Source organism: Amblyomma maculatum, unplaced genomic scaffold, assembly GCF_055883805.1.
Source record: "Amblyomma maculatum isolate TAMU_Amacu unplaced genomic scaffold, ASM5588380v1 scaffold_13, whole genome shotgun sequence".
Taxonomy (NCBI): Eukaryota; Metazoa; Arthropoda; class Arachnida; order Ixodida; family Ixodidae; genus Amblyomma; species Amblyomma maculatum.
Window position 1 is genome coordinate 24,965,634 of NW_028146738.1, and position 20,083 is coordinate 24,985,716.

The window sequence follows — 20,083 nt, forward strand, 5'->3', positions numbered from 1 at the left end:
AACGTTAACCCTGTTCGTGACTAAGGGAGCTAAACAAATGCCGTTTAGCAAAGAGTTCAAGTGATGCTTGCGATAGGAACTTAAAATACATTAGGCCTAAAATGCAAGCGAGAAGTGCGAACAGTATTTACCCTCTACATACACCAAAGCGCCTCATTGGAAATACATTACAAATTAAGTACTTATAGCCTTGCCCGGTCGTCATTTCATATGATAAGGCTTAATGTACCAAGTGAACCAACTGGATACTGTCCATTTCAAGGTTGGACATCACTTTGGCAATTTCGGTGAATGTTTCTAAGGATGTGGTATATTCATCTTTGATATGATGTTACAAATATTCTCAAATTTCTCTCATGCGCTTGCAACTAGTGACGAGATGCTAGCAAGAGAAGAAATGCTCAGCTTATTGTCAGGTGGCAATGACTGCGTGACGTACATAAGTGCCACCTTTCAGTTCTCAAATCGAGTTGCTATTTGTGCTTCCCACATTTCCTTTCTTCCATTTCGTGTAGTAGGCGATGAGCTGTCACGAGGACTTCACGCTGAGCCGCACCGTCAAAAGAGGCGACACGGCCGTGCACACAGGGCTCGGGGCAGATGACACAAACGCCAGACCTGCGCGGATTCTGTCGATCGCACGCAGCAGTCGCTGGATGCGCGAAGTGAGCCGCGTCGGAGGAAGAGAAGGGGAGCTGGGTGAGCCACGGGAGGGGGCAGGGAAGAGGAGGACGGAGCGGTTTAGACAGCGCTCTCTTCCCCAGCTGTGCGCTGTGGTGCGTTCCGCTGCGACCGCCAGATAGGACGTGCGTCGGCGAGGGGAGTGAGGAGGGCGACGTCGTCGCCCAGGGCGGGCTGAGTGCGCGCGGGCGTTCCCGGAGGAGTCGGCGGGCTCGACCGCGTGGATAGCGGCGGCAGTGTGGCCGTGATTAGGCAGCGGCGAGGATGCCCCGGTCCTTCCTGGTGCGGCGGTGCGGCAGCTACGCGCGCTGGAGAGCCGCCGTCAGGGCGCTCGTCGCCGACGAGGACCTTGTGGCGCGCCAGCACGTGCTCACGTCCCAGCACGGTGAGTGACGCTCTGAGAGACATGGCTGCGCGCGTGTTGACTGCACCGAAAAACGGTGGCCGAGTTGCGACTGCACTCCGCGACGAAGCGCGTGCTGCTAGTCGTGGAGAAATCTCAGTCGCTGAGCTGTGCCACCCGTTTTTCACGGCCCTTTGCGCTCCGCGCGACATCCAGTGGAAAGCGCGAGTACGGAAGGCGCGTCTTTACATTTGCAAGGAAAATTGACGGCATCCACCTTGATTTATTTTGTTCCGACGCGAAACAGACTGTACAGATTGGCCGTCACTACAGTTTGTTTCGAGCGCTGTGTCTTACGTTCTTTCCTCCTGCTCCCTATGTGCTGAAATCTGCGCATGACACTGCTTCAGTAGCTTGTATAGATGCAAACGAATGGCAGCTGAAAGTAACAAAATTTGTACAGCGATTCTTCTGTGTTCAAGCCTTATTCAATCCATCGTCTCTGACAGGTCATGAGGCGCTACAAAGTACAGGATGTAGATGTAATGTGTCATAGATTAGCATTGACTGTGCTAAGATTGCACTGACAGGTCCGTCTTGTCATAGCGAAAGGTACCGGATGCCTTGCTTTCTGTTCTGTTGCAACAAAAAGGACGGCGAGAGTTTTCTCCAAATAGCGTCGAACGCTTTCGACCGCTACCTTTCGAGGACCGACGGCGAGTAATGCGATTTGAGAGTGCACTAAGCTTTACAGCATTTTCTTGAAGTTGTGTTATATAAAGCTGCTGCATACAGCTTAGAATTACTTTGACCGATTGGCTCAGTCCAACCAAAGTCCGTAGTTAGGCGAGTTATGACTCAGAATTCCTTTAGTACTGCTTCCCCGCCTCCCAATACCCTTCACTAAATTTCTCCCCAAACATTTTCACCACCCTGTGCTGAACTGCACCTAATTTCTAACTGTCCAGCAGTTCCAAGATTATGCAATCAAATGCAATGCAGCTTTAGTATATTTACTGTGTCAGGTCGTGAGCAGAAATTCGCTTGTAATGAATAGGACTCCTTTTGTAGCAGTGACAAAAAAAACAACACAACAATACCTCCATAAAAAAGAACGCTTTCTGCAGAGTGAGCGACAGAACAGATACCTTCCGCAAATGAAGGAACTGGGGCGAAATTTCGCAGCCCCTTTAAAAGAGCCACGAAAGCTTTATTTATGCTGGTTTGTTTGTTTGTTTGTTTGTGTTAAATAAATTTTGTCTCCGAACTATAACCGTTGAGACGTGAAGAGGCAGGATAGACAGGCAAGAAGGTGATTAAGGCGGTGATTAAGGGCGCGAAAAGGATGATGAATTCACCGCGTAAATTGAACGTGATCATAATCACGTTGGTCCCACGGAGTCATGCAAAAAGTAAGTTCGCATTATAGGTTGAAAATATTCGCCAAATGGCCCCGAAGGGTTTAGTCTGCACTGATTGCGCACAGCTGGCAAGCTTATTTTGATGCATAAACATGGTTTCCTGTCGACCCCTACTGAAGTTGATAATACTGTGAGCGGTGCATTGCTTAGTTCTCGTGGCACTCTTTACAATTCCGCTCTGGGCTATAGCTTCTCCCTTATTGAAGACCCTGCTGCCCTGCAGCAGTCTGCGTTTGCTTATCTAGGGAAACTTTCTTTATGTGCCTGCTCGCAGTTTTAATTGATGATTAAGCACCGTTTTGCCCACTCTTTTTAGGGCCTTTTCTTCGTTCTCTCGTCTCATTAACTGAGCTGCAGAAGGTGGATGCTCGTATAACGCAAACTGCTTCAGGGTGCGGAATGGAGGTTATTTGCAACCGCATGATATGAAAGCAATTCAAAGCTATGAACATGTTGGTGCTGTGTCTTAATGCCGCGGGGACGATACTCGTTTGTTTTTTTTTTGTTTTTTTTTTACAATGGAGCTCAAAGTGATTGTAATATATTGCTGTATACTACTGTACGCTATAACGCTCATGTTCTAAGGGTGTTTACTGATGATTAACATAAGATCTCTGAGAACACATCTACAGAAAAAAACAAAACAAAAAAAAATGCCGAATTTCCTTAAAAGAGTTCCGTCTCATTTTTAGACACGTGCATGGCTGTCCGATTCTGATGTACTGAGGCGAATATAACGATGCGATGTGCTGCAGGTAGACAAACTGGAATTCAAGCGTCCTAACGTAAAGCGGGCAAGGCGAACTTTCTCCTTATTGATTGGTACGCAGCTAACAAGCAGAATACATGCTTATGACATCATTGGGAGTAGCAGCCTTTGAATACAATCAAATGCTCTTGCGACCGGACGCATAAATGTCTCCACTCTTAAGTGCGCAGAAGGGCTGAGCATGGGTTGCAAGTCAAGTCAGTTGCAAGCTTCAAGTCAGTCGTGAACGGAAGTTCATTATGAAAAAAGATATTAATTCGACTCCAAATTTCCACCTTATGGTCCCATGCCACTCGCTAAAAATAACACTCTGCTCAGAACTGCTGGGCTAAATGCTTGTCTCTTGATTATGTTTTCTGGTATTTTAAAAGTGATATGTCATTCATGGGATATGTGCTGTATAGAATGCATGACCAATTGTTCATACCGTTCTCTGGTTTCCCATTCTTTCCCTGGCAATTCTCCGCTGAATATTTCTATATAATCACACTTCCCAATAGCCACAGCGTAATATATACTTGCAAGCTGGTAAGTTTTATGATGCCGACAGCTCATATAACCAAAATACCCGAGTACGGAAATTGATCGATGCATTTACGACTGTCCACAGAAAGCTGCAGCTCACATGCGCTCTATTTTCCCTAAAATCTATTTCACGTATCAAGCAGTAAAAACCTATGAAAGCATTGCGTGTTTATCGATAAGTCGGGAGCTTGGCCAGAACACTGCGCGCAGAACAGAGCGAACCAAGAAACAGCATAGCATGTGCGCAGATACAGATGCCTGAGCCGAGCCGCATGCAGACACAAAATTTAGAACAAATTGCGTGTGTGAGAGAGTAAGCGATGGAAAGATGAAGCGACGGTTTTTTATTGTCATTATTTTTGCTTCTACCGGCAAACTGCGCCCTCGCAGGCACGCCGAGAGAGCTCATTCGAAATAACCGTTTTTGAGGGAGCGTCGCGTTTGCGTAAATCAGCGCTCACATTGCTCAAGAGGCACCAGCGAGCAGTCTTACTCCATACGTTGCGCAGCGCACTCTGCGTGCTTTGGGCAGTTGCAAGAGCGCAGGGTCCCGAAACCAGCTGTTCTTCACTTCCTGCACAAAGCACCACTGCGCACATGTTGGTCCCATCATAGAGGCCACGCATGGTGACATGAATGCAGCGACAGGTGGTGAGTTTAAACAGCCTTTACAGACTGCATCTCAGAGGCAGAGTGAATCAGAGCTTTACTGAAACGCTTCGCACTGTGTACGTTTCAACAAACAGCCCTCAAATGCGAGCCTGTTAACGGTGAGAACCTTCCGCCGAGCACATACTTTACTACACCAAGGAAGCGTGCTGTGATGCACAGTGGACAAGGTCCTCGAAGAATGTGTACACGCAAAACGCTGTATATATTGACGGGCAACTGCGCTTCTGTGCAGCCTGACTGGCACCGGCTTCTTTGCCGGGGTCAGAATCGGTACGGGTGTGTGGGTCGCACTCGGGAACACTGAACCCAGCAACAAGAAAAACAAACAAACTAAAAAAAGGCATTCGTTTAATATTACATGACCTAATGCACACGCGCTATTTTCTTTGTTTTCGGCTCGTCCGAGTACAAGCTACTGTGCACTCGAATTTACAGAAGAATAGAGCATGCCTCAAGAGGAAAGGATGAGAAAGCCGACACATATGATATAGCAACCAGATGACAGAGTGAAAAATGATATATGTCGCGCGAAAGGTTGAGAAATCTGCGTCACGAATTAGAAAAAGGAGGCGAAGTAGACATTTTTGAGAAAATTAGGATGAACATATGGAAGTAGCCAGGACAGGTATAGTGCTAAAAAAAGAAATACGGAAAGAAGGGATACCTGGCTATGTTTTGGCGCGGCCTAACAAATATAAAGAAATGTAGTCGAAGGGGAGGGAGATAAAGGCGAAATTTCGACGTGACACTGTTACAAGCTGTTTAGGTAGCAGGTTCCAGCTGACAAATGAGTCTTGGAAGTAGGAGCACACGCACTTGTCGCCTGTAATGGATCCAGGTTGAAAAGTGACAAACCATACTTGTGCAAGGTATGCACCAGCAATACCACATTCTTGTTGCTCCTACTTCCGTGCACTAAGGTGACAATCACGTTTACAGTGACCTTATTTTCGTGTTGAATATAGCTAGCGCTATGAACGAAATGGCATAACGGTCTTGCTACGCTTGCTTTACGCCCATCACAAACGAACCCACAGGTAAACCTTGTGTACACCGAAATTTATTTCGAGGTAATGCGCTGAAATCCCGGCGACGTGTTGCCTGCTGATACGCTCAAAAGGTGTTTAGTTCAGATGAAGGAAAAATATGTAACGTAAATGTTCTCTCCCTCCTTCTTTCGATAGCTTGACCGAAAGGAAGATTCACATGAACCCAAGCTTAAGTTATTACTGGACTGCGCGAGGGTCGCTAGCGGGAAGGTGCAGCAATGCGCAACCCCCAAACAGAATCAAGGACGACAAAGAAGTCCTCTCTCTGTACTTGTAATTGACGCAAGCAAATTGCATCTTCACAGCAAGGAATCGTTGCGAATACAGGAATAACTGGTGGCGGGAAAAAAAAAAAAAAAAGAAGCTTTGATGCGAGAAATAATGTTTTTTTTTTATTTTTTTTTAATGCTGGTAGTGTAAATAAAGGGTCACATTTACATTGGCATGGACTGCCATGTACTGCTGGTTTAATGATAGCACCTGCATCATCTTTCGCTTTGGATGAAACTGCTTGATCACAATGCTTATATAATTGGAAATTAATATCTTGGTCTGGGTTATCGATTACAAATTACCCTGTATGCCGAATATAAAGTATTTATTTCATTCCAGAATGCAGAGTCAGAATAACCCTTTTATTAATGAAAATATTTTTCTCTACACCTACTTTTGAGTCGTCCTACAGGCTGGGCTGACCAAATTTACTATATGCCGCATGTGGTAAAACTGAAACATTCGACATGGAATCTGTGGTCGCATTTATCATCAAGTATGGTAGTTTCTTTGTGAAAGTACGCGAATCATGCTTGCTTTTCTGGCGAAATTATCCTTGCGGTCGATACAGTCGAATGTCTTCACAGTTTCTAGAGGGAACCAGCAGCTCTTTCTGAACGCATACAACTGAACGCTGGAATGAAAACATTTTCCACCTGAACCTATGCTATTTCGCGCAAACTTTTATACAACGAAATGTTAGGCTTTCAGCGGAATAAGCGGTGTCCTACACGTACGGCACTAGATATACATGTGTTAAGCACATGAGAAAACGAAGATGATGAAGAGCAACTCTGTTACAAATGAGGGAACAAGCCCTGTAGTTGGGAAGCTTTGGTTAAAGACAGGGGTATATCCTAATGCCACGTTTTTTCAGGTTAGCAGAGGAAGGCACCATCTGTGAGCCCCGGGTTTCGGTAGGTCCTGAAACTCTACTCAATCGTGCTTTGAGAAACACTGAACGTGTCAGTTGCTTGTGCAGGTGCCGTAATAGGTGGCTACATAGCTCCGGGTTTCGAATCGGTCAGCTCCCCGATTCTGAGGCGCACAGCCCGCGTGGAGTTAGATATCGCGTATAGTTGAAGCGTTCTTTCGCTCCACCTACATTGTCGTCACACTTGTCACATCAAAAGCAGTGTATTATTCGTACTTCGAATGAGGTTGCACCGCGGCTGGCTCGTAGAATACATGCATATAGTGGCGCTAATAGGCCCAGCTGGCAAACCGTCACCTTGCGAATAAAGGAGGGTTGACTACCAGCTTGCTGCATGATATGTTGCTTTAATGACGGCAAAAACACCAGCTACGGATAATTATTCCTTAGGAATGCTAATAAGCTGCACGACAGCCTATGCATTCCACACAAGGTCGTCAAGAATAGTATGGGCCTCTCTTATGGATAACGATTTTATATAATAAGTGTCGGTGTCACTTCAGCGTTCACCTGCTTCCCTTTGATTATGTTGCTAAGGTCAGACATGTTACCCGTGCCTTCTTGAATGTAGCTCTTGACACTTCTGTATGTGTCGCTGCATATGCTCACCCACAGGTCGCTGTGGGTATACGGCTACAGTGTGTAATAATACAAATTACGTAACCAGCCTAACAGGAACTACAAATGCGAACTTGTTAATAATTTACGCAGTTAACTACTAATCATCCCCAAGTAGCTTAGTCTTCAAAGTGATCAGTTGACTTCACATCTGCGAAACGCAGACTAGAACACCTGAAGAAACGAGAGACTGAAATTAAGAAGTCTAAATGAACATCCCATTAGCGCCTAATTTTCCCTTGTTTTACAGAAAAGTAGATAACTCGATTAAGTATCTCCTTCATGACCTGCTGTCTGCTTGTTTTTTTTTTTATTCTCTCCTTTCAGCTCTAACGACGACAAACAGGTGCTCGGACTTCAAGTGGTCTGCTTCGCAAAGTGATGAAGGTCAGTCTCTCAAACTCACTTCGATCAGTCTGTGCAGTACAACCACTGCGGAATGTCTCGCAGAAATTCCGCAAATTATGAAAACACACCGTTGTGAGAAAGCTCTGTATCCTCTGTTTTGAAACTGGCTCACACTGAGTTGAGTAAAATCCAAGATTTCCGCCATCGTTGGTATGTTTCATAGACTGTTCAACAGCAATCGCGTTTTTTATGCGCGTGCTTATAACCAATAACTTTGCTCTCTTCAGCCTTAGGCGCATTCAGTCAGAAATGCCCCACGCTTGCGACCCTATACATACAATAAACCTGGGAATAAAGATTGGGACGTCGGCGAATGCGAATTTTACTGCAGTGAGCAACCGCGCCGTTGTAGTCTAGGCCATCGTGACAACTGATAAAGACTGCCTCGGTTGAACAGTTTTCAATGCATGAAAAAAAAAAAATTCTAGTGTATTTCTAGGCTGCTACCGTGCACAATCTTGAATCGAACTGCCAAGCTGTTGGTATTGTGCAATCTGGCTGTGCTTATGTTTTCTCGGAAGCCCCGAGTGCGAAAATTCGTAGTCTGCCCCTTTCTATGGAGAGAAAACTGCTCTTTCACATCGTCTGAGTGCCGATTGATGATACCTCCACGCCAGCGTATCTACACGCGACTCGACGTGCCCCACGAGCTTTGTGGACGAACAAGTGCCGTTGCCGGTGACGTGCGACGATCCCTTTGGCTGTGTTCATGTTTCATCGCTAAGCGTCCCACACTGCTTCATAACATGCGAGCGTGGGACGCTCCATCCGACAGCATGGTCTCGGCTGTGTTCTATGTGGAGAGATGCAAGGTTGCTAAGGCACACCCGTAGGCAAAGGTTTGAGACCCCTTTCGCTCACACAACTTCAGGAATGGTCTGAGTAATACCTGAAGGCTTTTTTTGTCTGGTTTACTTTTGAGGTAAGTTAATCCCTAAAAAACGTGCTAGGATCAAGGATCAATAGCAGCTCTTGCGGTAAACAGAGAAAACGCTCATACCTTTGACTTTTGGTGTCGTTAGAGAAAAGTGGCCTCTTCAGCCGCCACATGAAATTAATTCAATTCTGGCAAAATTTACAAGGCGGGCACGTGTTGTCAAAATGAACCTTTGTAAGGTTCATCTAGCGTGATTCCTAATGTCACTGCTATCATCTGCACTTGCGCCTATAACGGGAGGCCCGTAGAAGCATGATTACCCATTGTATTCGTCCCTGAAGGATGCGCAACGCTTCCGCTGGCTGGACGTCAATCATGCCGCGTTAAAACAACCTCTCTTCCGAACATTTTTGTTGTTTATAATAGTGAAAAACAAATTGATTGCCTTACACACTGACTTGTATGGATTGAGCAATCAGCTTCTGTCTTAACCTAAAGCAGGTTTCTCTGCTCGGTTACTTGGCACAGTGGCAAAGCCTATCACAAATTCATAAGCGTTTCTGGTTGGGCATAAGGACGAAATAAACCCTGCCATGCACGTATCCAATTGGGGACCAAAATAGCTCCCCCCCCCCCCCCCCCGCTTTTCGCAATCAAGGTTACCTTCGTTCCGATTAAACCCTGGCTATACCGGTAGTCAGGTCTTTTGTTTGGCTTATACAGCCCAGCACTGCCCGCATCCCCTTTCCGGACAGAAAAAAAAGAAGAAAAAACAGAAAAAGGAAAAAGGAAAAAAAAAATTCTAGCCATGTGCGTGACCCTTAGCCGAGAGGTCCCTCGCGTGCTACCGGCTGTACTCCCCCGTAAACGAGCCGCTTGGCACGACTGGTCGTTTTCGCCCGCGTTCTGCAGGAAAGCTCGCTTACAGTTCTCTTCGTGTAGTTCTTGGTGCTTGCTGTAAGCTGGTAGGACTGAAATAACTGTTGTCTTCATTAAAACAGGTATAATTAGTGTGTAGAGGTATCAGCTGAATACGCTTATTTTTAGTAGTAAAATTTTCGTCAATTTGTATCGAGCAACAACGAAATTCATGCAATATATTAGTAGCATAACTCTGTAGTGAAAAGCGCCAAAGGTAAAACTAAAATAACTTCAAATAATTTCAGCACATGCGGCAAATCATTATTTGCTTGGGATAATTTATTAAAATCATTTATTTACTATCAGTTAAATGACGGGGCAATTATGGACAAAGAGTTCTATTTCCGCAATACGAAAGCCGAATGACTGCTTCACTTCTATTCTTACAAAATGCAGCTTCTTTTTCGGTACTTCAGCTTCCGTTACAGGAGTACTTTGTATTAATTCGAGTGAGAGCGTGCGTAGTGCCGCAGAGGATGATGTCACTTGTGAGCAATCGCAGGTGGCGGGTGTGTGCATGAGCGGCTGAAAGGCCAGGATTATCGGGTAGATGATAGCAAGCTTCGACAGTTGCCTCCAGTTAACATTCGATTCTAAAGAACGTTGCGGCTAATGTTGGATGCAATTTTTTTTTTTTTTTTTAGTAGTGCGAATGATGATCTTGATCATTTCGGAGGCATTCAAAGGTCCTGTCTGAGATAAGAAAATCGAATCGCGCGAAAGCAGAGCTGCGGGGAGAAAACGTGACGCGAATGATTGGCTATTGCGTTTTCCTGTAAACATGAGCACTCTGAAATCACCGTAATTTTAATTTTACGAGTTTTTTCGCTTAGATTCTGTTGTTGATGACTGATGCTCCACTTTATGTTCGTGCTATCGGAGTGGCAGATTCGCTTTGAGCGCCTGCACAAGTGCAGGAAAAATCCGACCACCGGTACTCAGGGTGTCTAACCTGTAGAAAATAAGCTTACCAATTGAATGCAAAGAGCTCTTTCCTTACTGCTTACACAATAGCATATAAACAAGCTCGTGGCTTAAAAAAAAAAAAATATCTGGATGTAGGCAATGTAGAAGTATATCTATGTATGGTGCGTTGTTTTCTGTTTGACGGTTTTCTTTTCCGAGATGACCCTCTTGCAGTGTCCAAATAATACACAACACTCGAAAGCAACTACTGCGGAAAAAAAAAAAAAAAAAAAAAAACGAAAATGAAGGAGCATGCTTTTGGGCCCCCATGCGTAGCTATACAAGCTTCTAGCAGGATTTGTGCTTCGGCGGGAAGTTACAAGCGAACTATGCCTTTTATAACTGGTGACGCGTAGATCTAGCTCCGGGGGCGAACAGATTAGCGCGTAAAGCTTGAGTGAATAATTGCTTCGTTGGAGTTTTATCCTGTTCTACCTCACAACACACTCTAGATTCTTCTAATCGACACACTGATAAAATGTAACGAGTAGTTGATGGAGGTGCTGCTGTATTATTTATATCTAAATTATCCCGTTTTCGCACACTAAATATATGGTCAAAGCAGGGTTCACAATGTGATTTATGTGTTAGAGCTTATTTGTTCTGCCCTGTTATGCTGGCATGTGCAATGAATGAATCGATAATAATGGCCTGTAAACAATGATTTGTATTCGCAGAAGTTTCTAGAAGTCCCAGCATTACTCCACCGTGTCAAGAGTCCAGTGCAGGCGTGCCTAACGTCCTCACGGACTACTCCATTCAGGCGCTCCTTGGTCTCAAGACGGAAACGACCAGGTAAATGCAAGGCGTGAGATAACGAGTTGCGCCAAGTTTACAAAGAAAGTATCTGCTTCGCAGCTACCATTGTTTAGAGATCAGCCTGTCTCGTGCAGCTGAAGATGACTGTACCTAATAAAACTAAAACGGAGAACCCAGCAGTTTCTCTACATCTTGGTTTTAGACTGGAACAAGAAACAGCCTCAACTCGTGAAAAATGCGTGCGTGAACAAACATTGCGACATCCTTCATCTCGATCTATTGCACGCCAGGAGGTTAAGACGGACGCTAGGGGTAAAGAGATTGGTTTTATTTATGGGGTTTAACGTATCAAAGTGACTCAGGCTACGAGACGCTGTAATGGTGGGCTCCGGAAATTTCTACCACCTGGGATTCTTTAACGTTCACTGACATCACACAGCACAGGGGCGCCTAGCCTTTCGCTTCCATCGAAAAGCGGCCGCCGCGGTTTGGATTCGATCTCGCTTCTTTGGCCTCAGAAGTCATGCAAGCGCCCTGCACCAACACGGCGGGCCAGGGGTAAAAAGAGGTCGGCAAATAGAAGTGTCTGTTTGTAATGGACAATCAGCCGAATATACATGCACTGCAGTGTACAATGAATGGTGAACGAGTGACGCATACTGGTCGCATCGGCTGGAAGATAATAACAAGAATTTGCCTTTTTTAGGCAATTTCTGAACACAGTTTTTCAGCACGTCAGCTCTCGTAAAATGTGGTACATGATTAAACATCAAACTTATCCACTGAATTTATTTATTAGGTCAGTCCGAGCGCTTTTTTCACATATGTGACTCGTTAATTGTAGACTATGCTGCGAAATGGCGCCCGTTAATCATCTCTGGAACGTTTGCTGCTTATAGCACCTTGCCAGTACACTCCCACAGCAGTAGAGAACAAACTGGACATGTATGGGACACATATTCGCAGGTCAAGTTGAGCGGAGCGGTGTATTCGTTAATGGTGTCAATAGCGTTCAAAACCTTAGTTTGCAGAGAAGAAAAACTAAATGCTGCCAGTCGCTGTGTGAATGCGAAGGCAGCAAAAAAAAAAAAAAAAAAAAAAAAAAAAAAACGAAGACCACAGGCAAGCAGGTTGGCGCACTACTCGCTTTATAGGGAGAACTTGCGCACCCAAGCTGAAAGCAACCCGGTGGTGGTTCCCCACACTAGTCGCCAAAATAAGACCCATCGCTCTCGGACACGCTCAGTTTAAGTATGACACTGAACTTCGGGTGCAAGACGCTTACAAGGGCACTGAGCGAGCTGAGCTTTATTTTTTCACTCTGTAAATATCGATGGCTCTTTCTGTGGGTTTTAATCTTGTCCTGCTGCAAGAGACGCATTTATTACTAAAAAAAAAAAAAAAATGCGGGATTCGCGAATTTTTTCCGCTGCTAGATTTTAACCTCTGACGTCTGCAGCGAAAATGACTCCGTTAAAGCTGTTTCGAAGTAAATAGTAGTATAGTCTAGCCTCGGGGCTTACTTTCTAAGTAAACGGGCTATGGCGACATCTGTGTTCCTCTACTTCGTTTGTTCTAGCTTATAAAAGCACCTTTACGGCTGAGTAGAAGTGTCTTTGTAATTGTAACGCGGTACCTGTCGTTGGCCGCTGCCCGCCAAGACGCCAGCAACTTCTCAAACGCCGTAGAAGCTGTTGCACGAGAGTATGGTTGTATACGTTGCAGTGGCCTTCCGTTGCTTCTCTCGTAGCAAACAACGATTAGGGCGCGTGCCGATGGGGATATACAAGCAAAGCAAAACAAAACAAAACACGAGGAAAAAAAAAACGTAACAAAGCTTCATGAGGATGCACACTGTAGTACACCTAGGCACTTCTTCAGTCTGTGTCATTTAATTAAAGAGAGCGCTGAGGTGCTGACTGTTTACATTGTGAAGACGACTGTCACTCAAATGCTTTTTAACGCAGGCACGTGTCGGTAGCTGCAGAGGTCATACATATGATGACCTGAGTACTATAAATGAAGGCCGTACGTGCCTCTTCTGGTCAGCGACGGGCTTGTTCCGAGTTTTGTTGTTGCTGTTGCTGAGAGTTCTCCTAAATATGTGTCGTTCGTGCTTCTTAGTACGAGATATGCTATACAATTATACACCTTTCGGGTAAGGAACAAGTGTTTTAGAGAAATGTTTTGAGAGTTAAGAAGAAAAGGTCATTACGCAAAATATGCCATATTTCTGCTTCATTGTCAAACATATATGAAGAATTTTGACCGCGTGTCCGTTTCTGGTTTGAAATATTCCCGGCGTACATAGGACCAGGCAAGAGAAATACTCTGCGAGAAAGCAGCATTGGAAAGCCAGCTTTGAGTAATCTGCTGTGACTAATTTACGCATTTGGTATCGCGTTCTAATTCCACCATCGACTTTATCAACAATATTTGGGTCGAAGCTGCCAAAAAATGACGGTTTCGATCGTTTGGGTTCAGTAACCGCACTTGCGAAGACGAATGCCACGAAAATGTTTGACACTGCAACCATTCGCGCTTTGTACGTCTTAATAAACTTCGCGCTTCTATATTAGGCCTTGACGGTTGAAGGACTGCCACTTCTGAATTTATTTCCTCTCCTCATACACTTCGTCATACCATTCTTGCCCACAGGGCTGCTCACGACACTCCAGCCTGCGCCGAATCCTTCAATTCGCCGGAGTCGCCTGAGCTTGCACGCAGCACGGTGCTCCTGTCGGCCGGCTTCAGTCCCGTGGCGAGGAGGCTGGCGCCGGCGTCCGCGGCTCGCGAGTCTCGCGACAAAACTCTTCGCCCCGGGCCCGGCCGCATTTTTGAGTGCAAGCAGTGCTGCAAGACGTTCAAGCGCTCCTCGACGCTGTCCACGCACCTGCTCATCCACTCGGACACGCGGCCTTACCCGTGCGAGTACTGCGGCAAGCGCTTCCACCAGAAGTCCGACATGAAGAAGCACACCTACATTCACACCGGTGAGTGCCCCCTGCGGCTACTGCTCGGGGTCTAACATCGCGCAACGCGCAGAATCTGGGCCCGTGGCGAGCACTGATGCCACGAAATCCCGAGTGAGGCCTACTGTTTCGATCCTTAGCGTTTCCACTGCGCACACTACAAAAGTTCCCGTTGCTAGATGGTAGCAGTAATGAAAGCTTCCTGCTTATGACCTTAGATCCCTGGTCCACCTGGCGGACGGAGAGAAAGTAGGTAACGGTGGTCGAACAAAAAATTCGCTGGACATGAAACAGAAGCAGATTTAATAGACGAATTTTACTATAAAAGTTGCTCAGAGGAGCAACTTTTATAGTAAAATAATAATGAGCCTAATTTTTTGACAAAAATAATCCAAGACATAGCTAAGATGGAACCCTTCCATCCCCTCCCCCTTAACCCCTTAACCGCCCCCTCCAAGAGTTCTCGTAAATCCCCCGTAAGCGGAAATCTTAATATTGCCTTCCAATATCAGCACATGACTTTTGAAGCATAACACCCTCATTACAGTGCGTGCCCACTATATTTAGCTTCAACAGCGATAAACGATGAATTGGTTGCTGCTTAGCAGGACATGACTCTATTTAAGCTCGCTATACCCATGTTCAGAAAAAATTCACGGCATCGATTGCACTGCTGCACGCTTTCGGTGTTACGCCGGAGCAATGAAGCATCGCTTTGCAGCACGTCGGCAGCTACAGGTGGGCTGTCAGCGGAGTACTTAGTGCTCCTGTGGTGTCATATTTTAAAGCCTATAAGAGTGCCCGTTCAAGAGTTGCTGACACCGATAATGAAGTTGTACCGTAAGTCTAGGGGAATCCCCTGCGTCCGAGCACCTTAATGGTTTCCCTGAGGTGAGGTACTAGCATTTCTTTCTTAGGATGCCTCTATCCCAGGGAATCCCCCTAGACACCAAACTGTAACATTGCTTGCGATTTGCGGTATGGATCATTAGAGTCTCGCTTTGCCATCTGCTGGCCAAGTGGCTAACGGAGTTTGTCCAACAGCTGCTCTGGCGCGGTGGTACCCACTTCTCGGTTCGAGCCCGCATGCCAGGACAATTCTTTTTCAATGAGAAGGTTTCCGGGAAAACCGAATAGCCTTCTTGTTTATCTCTTTTGACTATATTCCTCCAAGAGTTAATGCGTCAGCTTTCTTTGACATTACTCCAAAGGATTTTGTGAACGGTATACTTGGTAAAATCTCCCAATAACTTCGCTGCTTTACTATCCCGCAACAGTCACCGCAATGGCGAATACCCGAACTTTTTAACCAGCGGACGCGTAAGAATTTCTGAAAAGCGTGAACAGATACAGTCAGCGGATGTCTGGGGTTTTGATGTCTTGCATTGAAACCTCTTATCGGTAAACTAGTCTCGTTCTGCATTCTGCTCAGTATTTCCTGACAAAGACCAGAGAAACCTGCGTATACAATTTTTTATCGTTGTGTTGTCATTGAGCATTCCAGTATTAAAAATTCAGGTTTTGCACGGCGTATCCTAGAGGGTGCGGCCACGGAGTGCTTCTTATTACTGTCGTTCTCCGAGGCATAAGTGCTAGTGAGTGAGTGTTCATGTATTTTAAACTGCATTCGTGAAAATGCCGGCGTTTGACAACCGATTTAGAGTCATGATTGGGAATGCCTCACCTTGTAGGAAATCAGTGTGCTGAACCCGGCTGAAGTTATGGCGAGTAAGCCCCTGTTACGTATAGAAACGAAACATTTCAACGGCACCTTACGTAGAGGGAGTGCTTCCAACATGATCTTGAAAAAAAAAAAAATCTGAAGTAATTCAGGAAACCAGCCTTTCCTTCAGGCATAGTAAGTTTCAGAGTAGCCATCAGTTTTTGCTCTCACAGTAAATTGCACTGATCTCGTAGTAGGTGCCAGGAAACCCATTCTATTTTTAAAAAAATCTGCATTTATGACGTTTTATCGTCGCACAGCATCATTGCCTGAAAATAAAAGCGAGGTAATAATGCAACGGTGTGGTGGCATGAACGCTTTATTGTCATCGATGCCAGTAGCACCAAATAATGCCGCCAGATTTAGCGACTATAGTAATTTGGATTTTGGGCAAGAGTGTCTTCGAGTGGATTTTGAGCAAGACTACGAGAGCTCACTCGATGGGCTATCACCACTGCGGCGGATGCTTCCTGTGAGAACCGCGTGTACTGAAAGACAAGGCCTAAGTGTTTCCGCGTATTATAACCGCGTTTTAGTAGAACCGACCGGCTGTGCCTGTTTTGAGAAACTTTCGCCAGAACGGCAGTACGCTTGCTGAACCCTTTATGTAGAAAGAATACTTACGCAGAAGCTGGTTGGTGCGCCCAGCCGCGCTGCAGGAACGAAGCAGAGCGTCATAACAGAAATAAATATATGAAGAACCTTAGCACCAACGCCTTTTAACTTGGGGGTAACAATCAACAGTTGAAGTACAAAACAAAACAACAACAACAACAACAAAAAAAGCCAGACCATTTCGCACTTAATATATATTGCGCTTTCAGAACGCGCTAAGGCACACACGAGCACTGTTAATGATTTGCCTAAATGGCCTAAACTCTTCCGCCTCACTCAGCATCGCTCTCTGGCAGTTGAAAAGCTAGAACGAAAACTGAAATCGGCGTCATCACACGATCGGGGAGCGTCGAGCATTTGGCGCCATCTGCACACCGCAGGTGAAAGCTTCCCGTTGCCGTGGAATATTCGCACTGTTCCGAGAGATGGAGACTTCAGTTGTAGGCTCCCTGGGTGTTGTTCCTAAACCTTCAGAATTTCCGTGGGAAGAGATGAGGATTCTCTTGAGAGCGAGCCGTTGCGATGACTTCCTCACCCTCGTTCTCATAAGGGCCTCGGGCGGTGAGCGCAGGTCTGACTGAAGGGTGATAGGGATGTCAAAGTCGATTAAGGTAAGGACGACGGGGAGCAAGGTAGTAATTTGAGTGTGAGGAGCGGACAACGAGCACGGCCTGGATCTGGGGATGAGGAAAGAAGTAGCGAACCAGGTCGCTATGGCCTGGTTATTATTTCCTCGCCAGCGCAGCTTTCAGTCTTTTGCAGTTTAAGCGTAGTGACCGCAAGAGACATCAAAGCATTGATATTCTGATTTAGCAACCAAGACTGCTTGTCTTGTGCATCACAACTTGTGTAATGCCGTATTTATAATGCAGTGAATTCCTCATTGTCTGTTACATAGATGATGCCTGTTTTGCCGTTGTTTCTGGTAGTAATTTATTTTAGTTGCTTGTAGAATACGATGTAGGACCGAAAATTTTCGCAGAATTGTGAGGGGATAACATACAATATGACCAATTAATTATAAATAAGCAAATTTAACAAAACGTTTGAACTATAAGCAAGGTTTAAGAGATTGTATCCTAACGATGTACCGCAGCACGCTGCAAAAATGATAAAGAGTTGTCGCTATCATAAGTAAGTCAACATGCGTATTGTTGGTGGAACGCGGTGTTTGTGTCGATGTTTTAAGAAAGGTTGATGCCGATTACAAAGACGAACAGATCGGAACCTGGCGATAGGAAGAAATAAGTGTGTCGAGCACCCATAGAGATTTCTTTATCTTTTAGCTGCCGATGCAAGCAGGTCGTCCATGCCACTATCCGCTTCATTGTGACTCGACGCTAGGTTATGAACTCATAAATACCTAATAATTCTGACTAACAGTGCTTGCGCCACCAATGAGATGTACTACTACGCGATCGAAATGTCCACACCCGTATTACGTCTAGCCGAACTCCTGACGCGTTGTGAAGCATTTTTCTTTTGAGCAAAGTTAAAGCTAAATTTAAGACATTAACTATGCATGCACTTGTTTCAATCCATCCAAGTAAGTTGCGGAAACTCTGGTCTGCTAAAGGTTCTTGCCGCCAGCACTGGGCAGCGCGAGGCTTGTAAAGCATTTCAAGGAAGCATCGTTTCCACAAGCATTTCACAATGGTGCCTTTTGTCTCCATTCTTCTCATTTCTTGGCGGAGTTTTCTGCTTCAAGAGAACTCAGAAGGGCTTCTGTATAACATTTCCAATAACAAAATTACAGGATTGCACAGCCTGTGCGTTGTCCGTGCATGTTAACAAACCCCAGGGGGTTGAAATGTCTGGAGTCCTCCAGTACGGCGTCTCTCATAGCCTAAGTCGCTTTGGGACGTTAAAACCCCGCAAAACGAAACAAACAAGCAAACGTTTCTCCTTCTCTTCTACTTGTTCTGTCTGCATCTTCTCTTCTACCTCTATCTTGGGTGTTTGTGTACTTGCTGTAATTCAATTCTTTCTTTATTTTCTTCGCCTTCGTCGCCGGCAACATCGATCTTCTCAGGACTCCTTTCCTCGACATGCGAGAATGAAGGCATAACGTACTACTCGAAAGGGGAAATTATGTCGACGACACAACCTATTGCGACGTCTCGCGGACACAACTCGCGGCATCCCGCGAACGAACCTCGTGAACGCGAGGTTTTCACCATCAGCCTATAAAGGCCTTAAAAACCTCTGCACCATCAATAAAGTTATCTGATTCGGATTTCACGATGAGGGCTTATGTTCTACTATTATTACTCGGTAATATCGGTAGTATGGAAAAGTACGTTGAGCATTAAACTTGCGTAACAAAAGTAAGTGCGACGACTTGAGAGGATGGGCAGTTTTTCCTATGTGATTGAGTCTCGAAGCAAATAACGTTGGGAAGGCATTAGCACATGTTATGACAGCATGTACCGTACTATAGGGCACTTGTCATTGAATTCGCTCCCCCCTTTTCACGCGCTGTTCTCACCCAACTTGTATGTATGTATGTATGTATGTATGTATGTATGTATGTATGTATGTATGTATGTATGTATGTATGTATGTATGTATGTACGTACGTAGGTATGTATGTATGTATGTATATGTATGTATGTATGTATGTATGTATGTATGTATGTATGTATGTATGTATGTATGTATGTATGTATGTATGTATGTATGTATGTATGTATGTATGTATGTATGTATGTATGTATGTATGTATGTATGTATGTATGTATGTATGTATGTATGTATGTATGTATGTATGTATGTATGTCATGTTGTCATACCTCATTTCTATACTTGCAGGCGAGAAGCCCCACAAATGCAAGGTTTGCGGCAAGGCGTTCAGCCAGTCTTCGAATCTGATCACTCACAGCCGCAAGCACACGGGATTCAAGCCGTTCGCCTGCGAAGTGTGCGGCCGGGCCTTCCAGAGGAAAGTAGACCTGCGCAGGCACAAGGAGACGCAGCATCAGAACTTGGATGCATGACAGGGCTCATCGTGGAGGGACCACGGAGCGATCTCGACTGTTGCTTACTCTAGTCTTCAAACAATGAACTAGTGATGCGCATGCTGTTGTTTTCATGTACAGATCAATATAGCCTGTGCTTGCGCAGCTCCAGCATTTTCAACGCGTACTCCCGGCGTGCTGCAGGCTGGTAACCGACATTTTGCAAGATTGCGGAGCATACTAGGCATTTTGTGGACTGAAATAAAGAAGCTTTTTTTTTTACGAAACTAAAACAAGAAATTAGTCATGCTTACCAAAGGTAATCATGAGGCTGACAGTTCATGTGTCTTTCATTTCGAACTGTATCACATCTGTCTCCGCTCCTAGGCTTACGCAAAATGATTTGGAAAAGTTCACTCTAGAAGCGTGAAACTGTAAAATGATAAGATGTATGTTTTCCATCTTTCCTTACTCATCTGTGTGAAGGAGAGTACTACGCCTTCTGTCGCCACAGTGTGCAGCCCAACGTGCGCTTAACTTCTATAGGCGGAGGGCTGTAAATCGGCCGAGAGACCCCTGCCACTTTCGTTCTGCCATTAA

The 20,083-nt window shown here is 45.3% G+C and overlaps 1 protein-coding gene across 1 annotated transcript; it reads left to right on the forward strand.

Annotated features, from left to right (window-relative positions):
- The first annotated feature begins 938 nt into the window (after positions 1 to 938).
- Positions 939 to 19,747, forward strand: LOC146172397 (uncharacterized). The gene is made up of 5 exons (XM_084585878.1): positions 939 to 1,066; positions 7,613 to 7,672; positions 11,135 to 11,252; positions 13,875 to 14,209; positions 19,338 to 19,747. Exons 1-5 carry the CDS (start codon positions 946 to 948, stop codon positions 19,520 to 19,522), a joined length of 819 nt encoding a protein of 272 aa, XP_084442004.1. The 5' UTR covers positions 939 to 945; the 3' UTR covers positions 19,523 to 19,747.
- The last annotated feature ends 336 nt before the right edge of the window (positions 19,748 to 20,083 follow it).

Excerpts from the sequence above, each read along its gene's own strand:
- LOC146172397 (XM_084585878.1), top strand. The coding sequence starts at position 946 with ATGCCCCGGTCCTTCCTGGTGCGGCGGTGCGGCAGCTACGCGCGCTGG. Across the intron at positions 7,673-11,134 it reads TGCTTCGCAAAGTGATGAAG|AAGTTTCTAGAAGTCCCAGC; the intron begins GTCAGTCTCTCA and ends TTGTATTCGCAG. Across the intron at positions 11,253-13,874 it reads CTCAAGACGGAAACGACCAG|GGCTGCTCACGACACTCCAG; the intron begins GTAAATGCAAGG and ends TCTTGCCCACAG.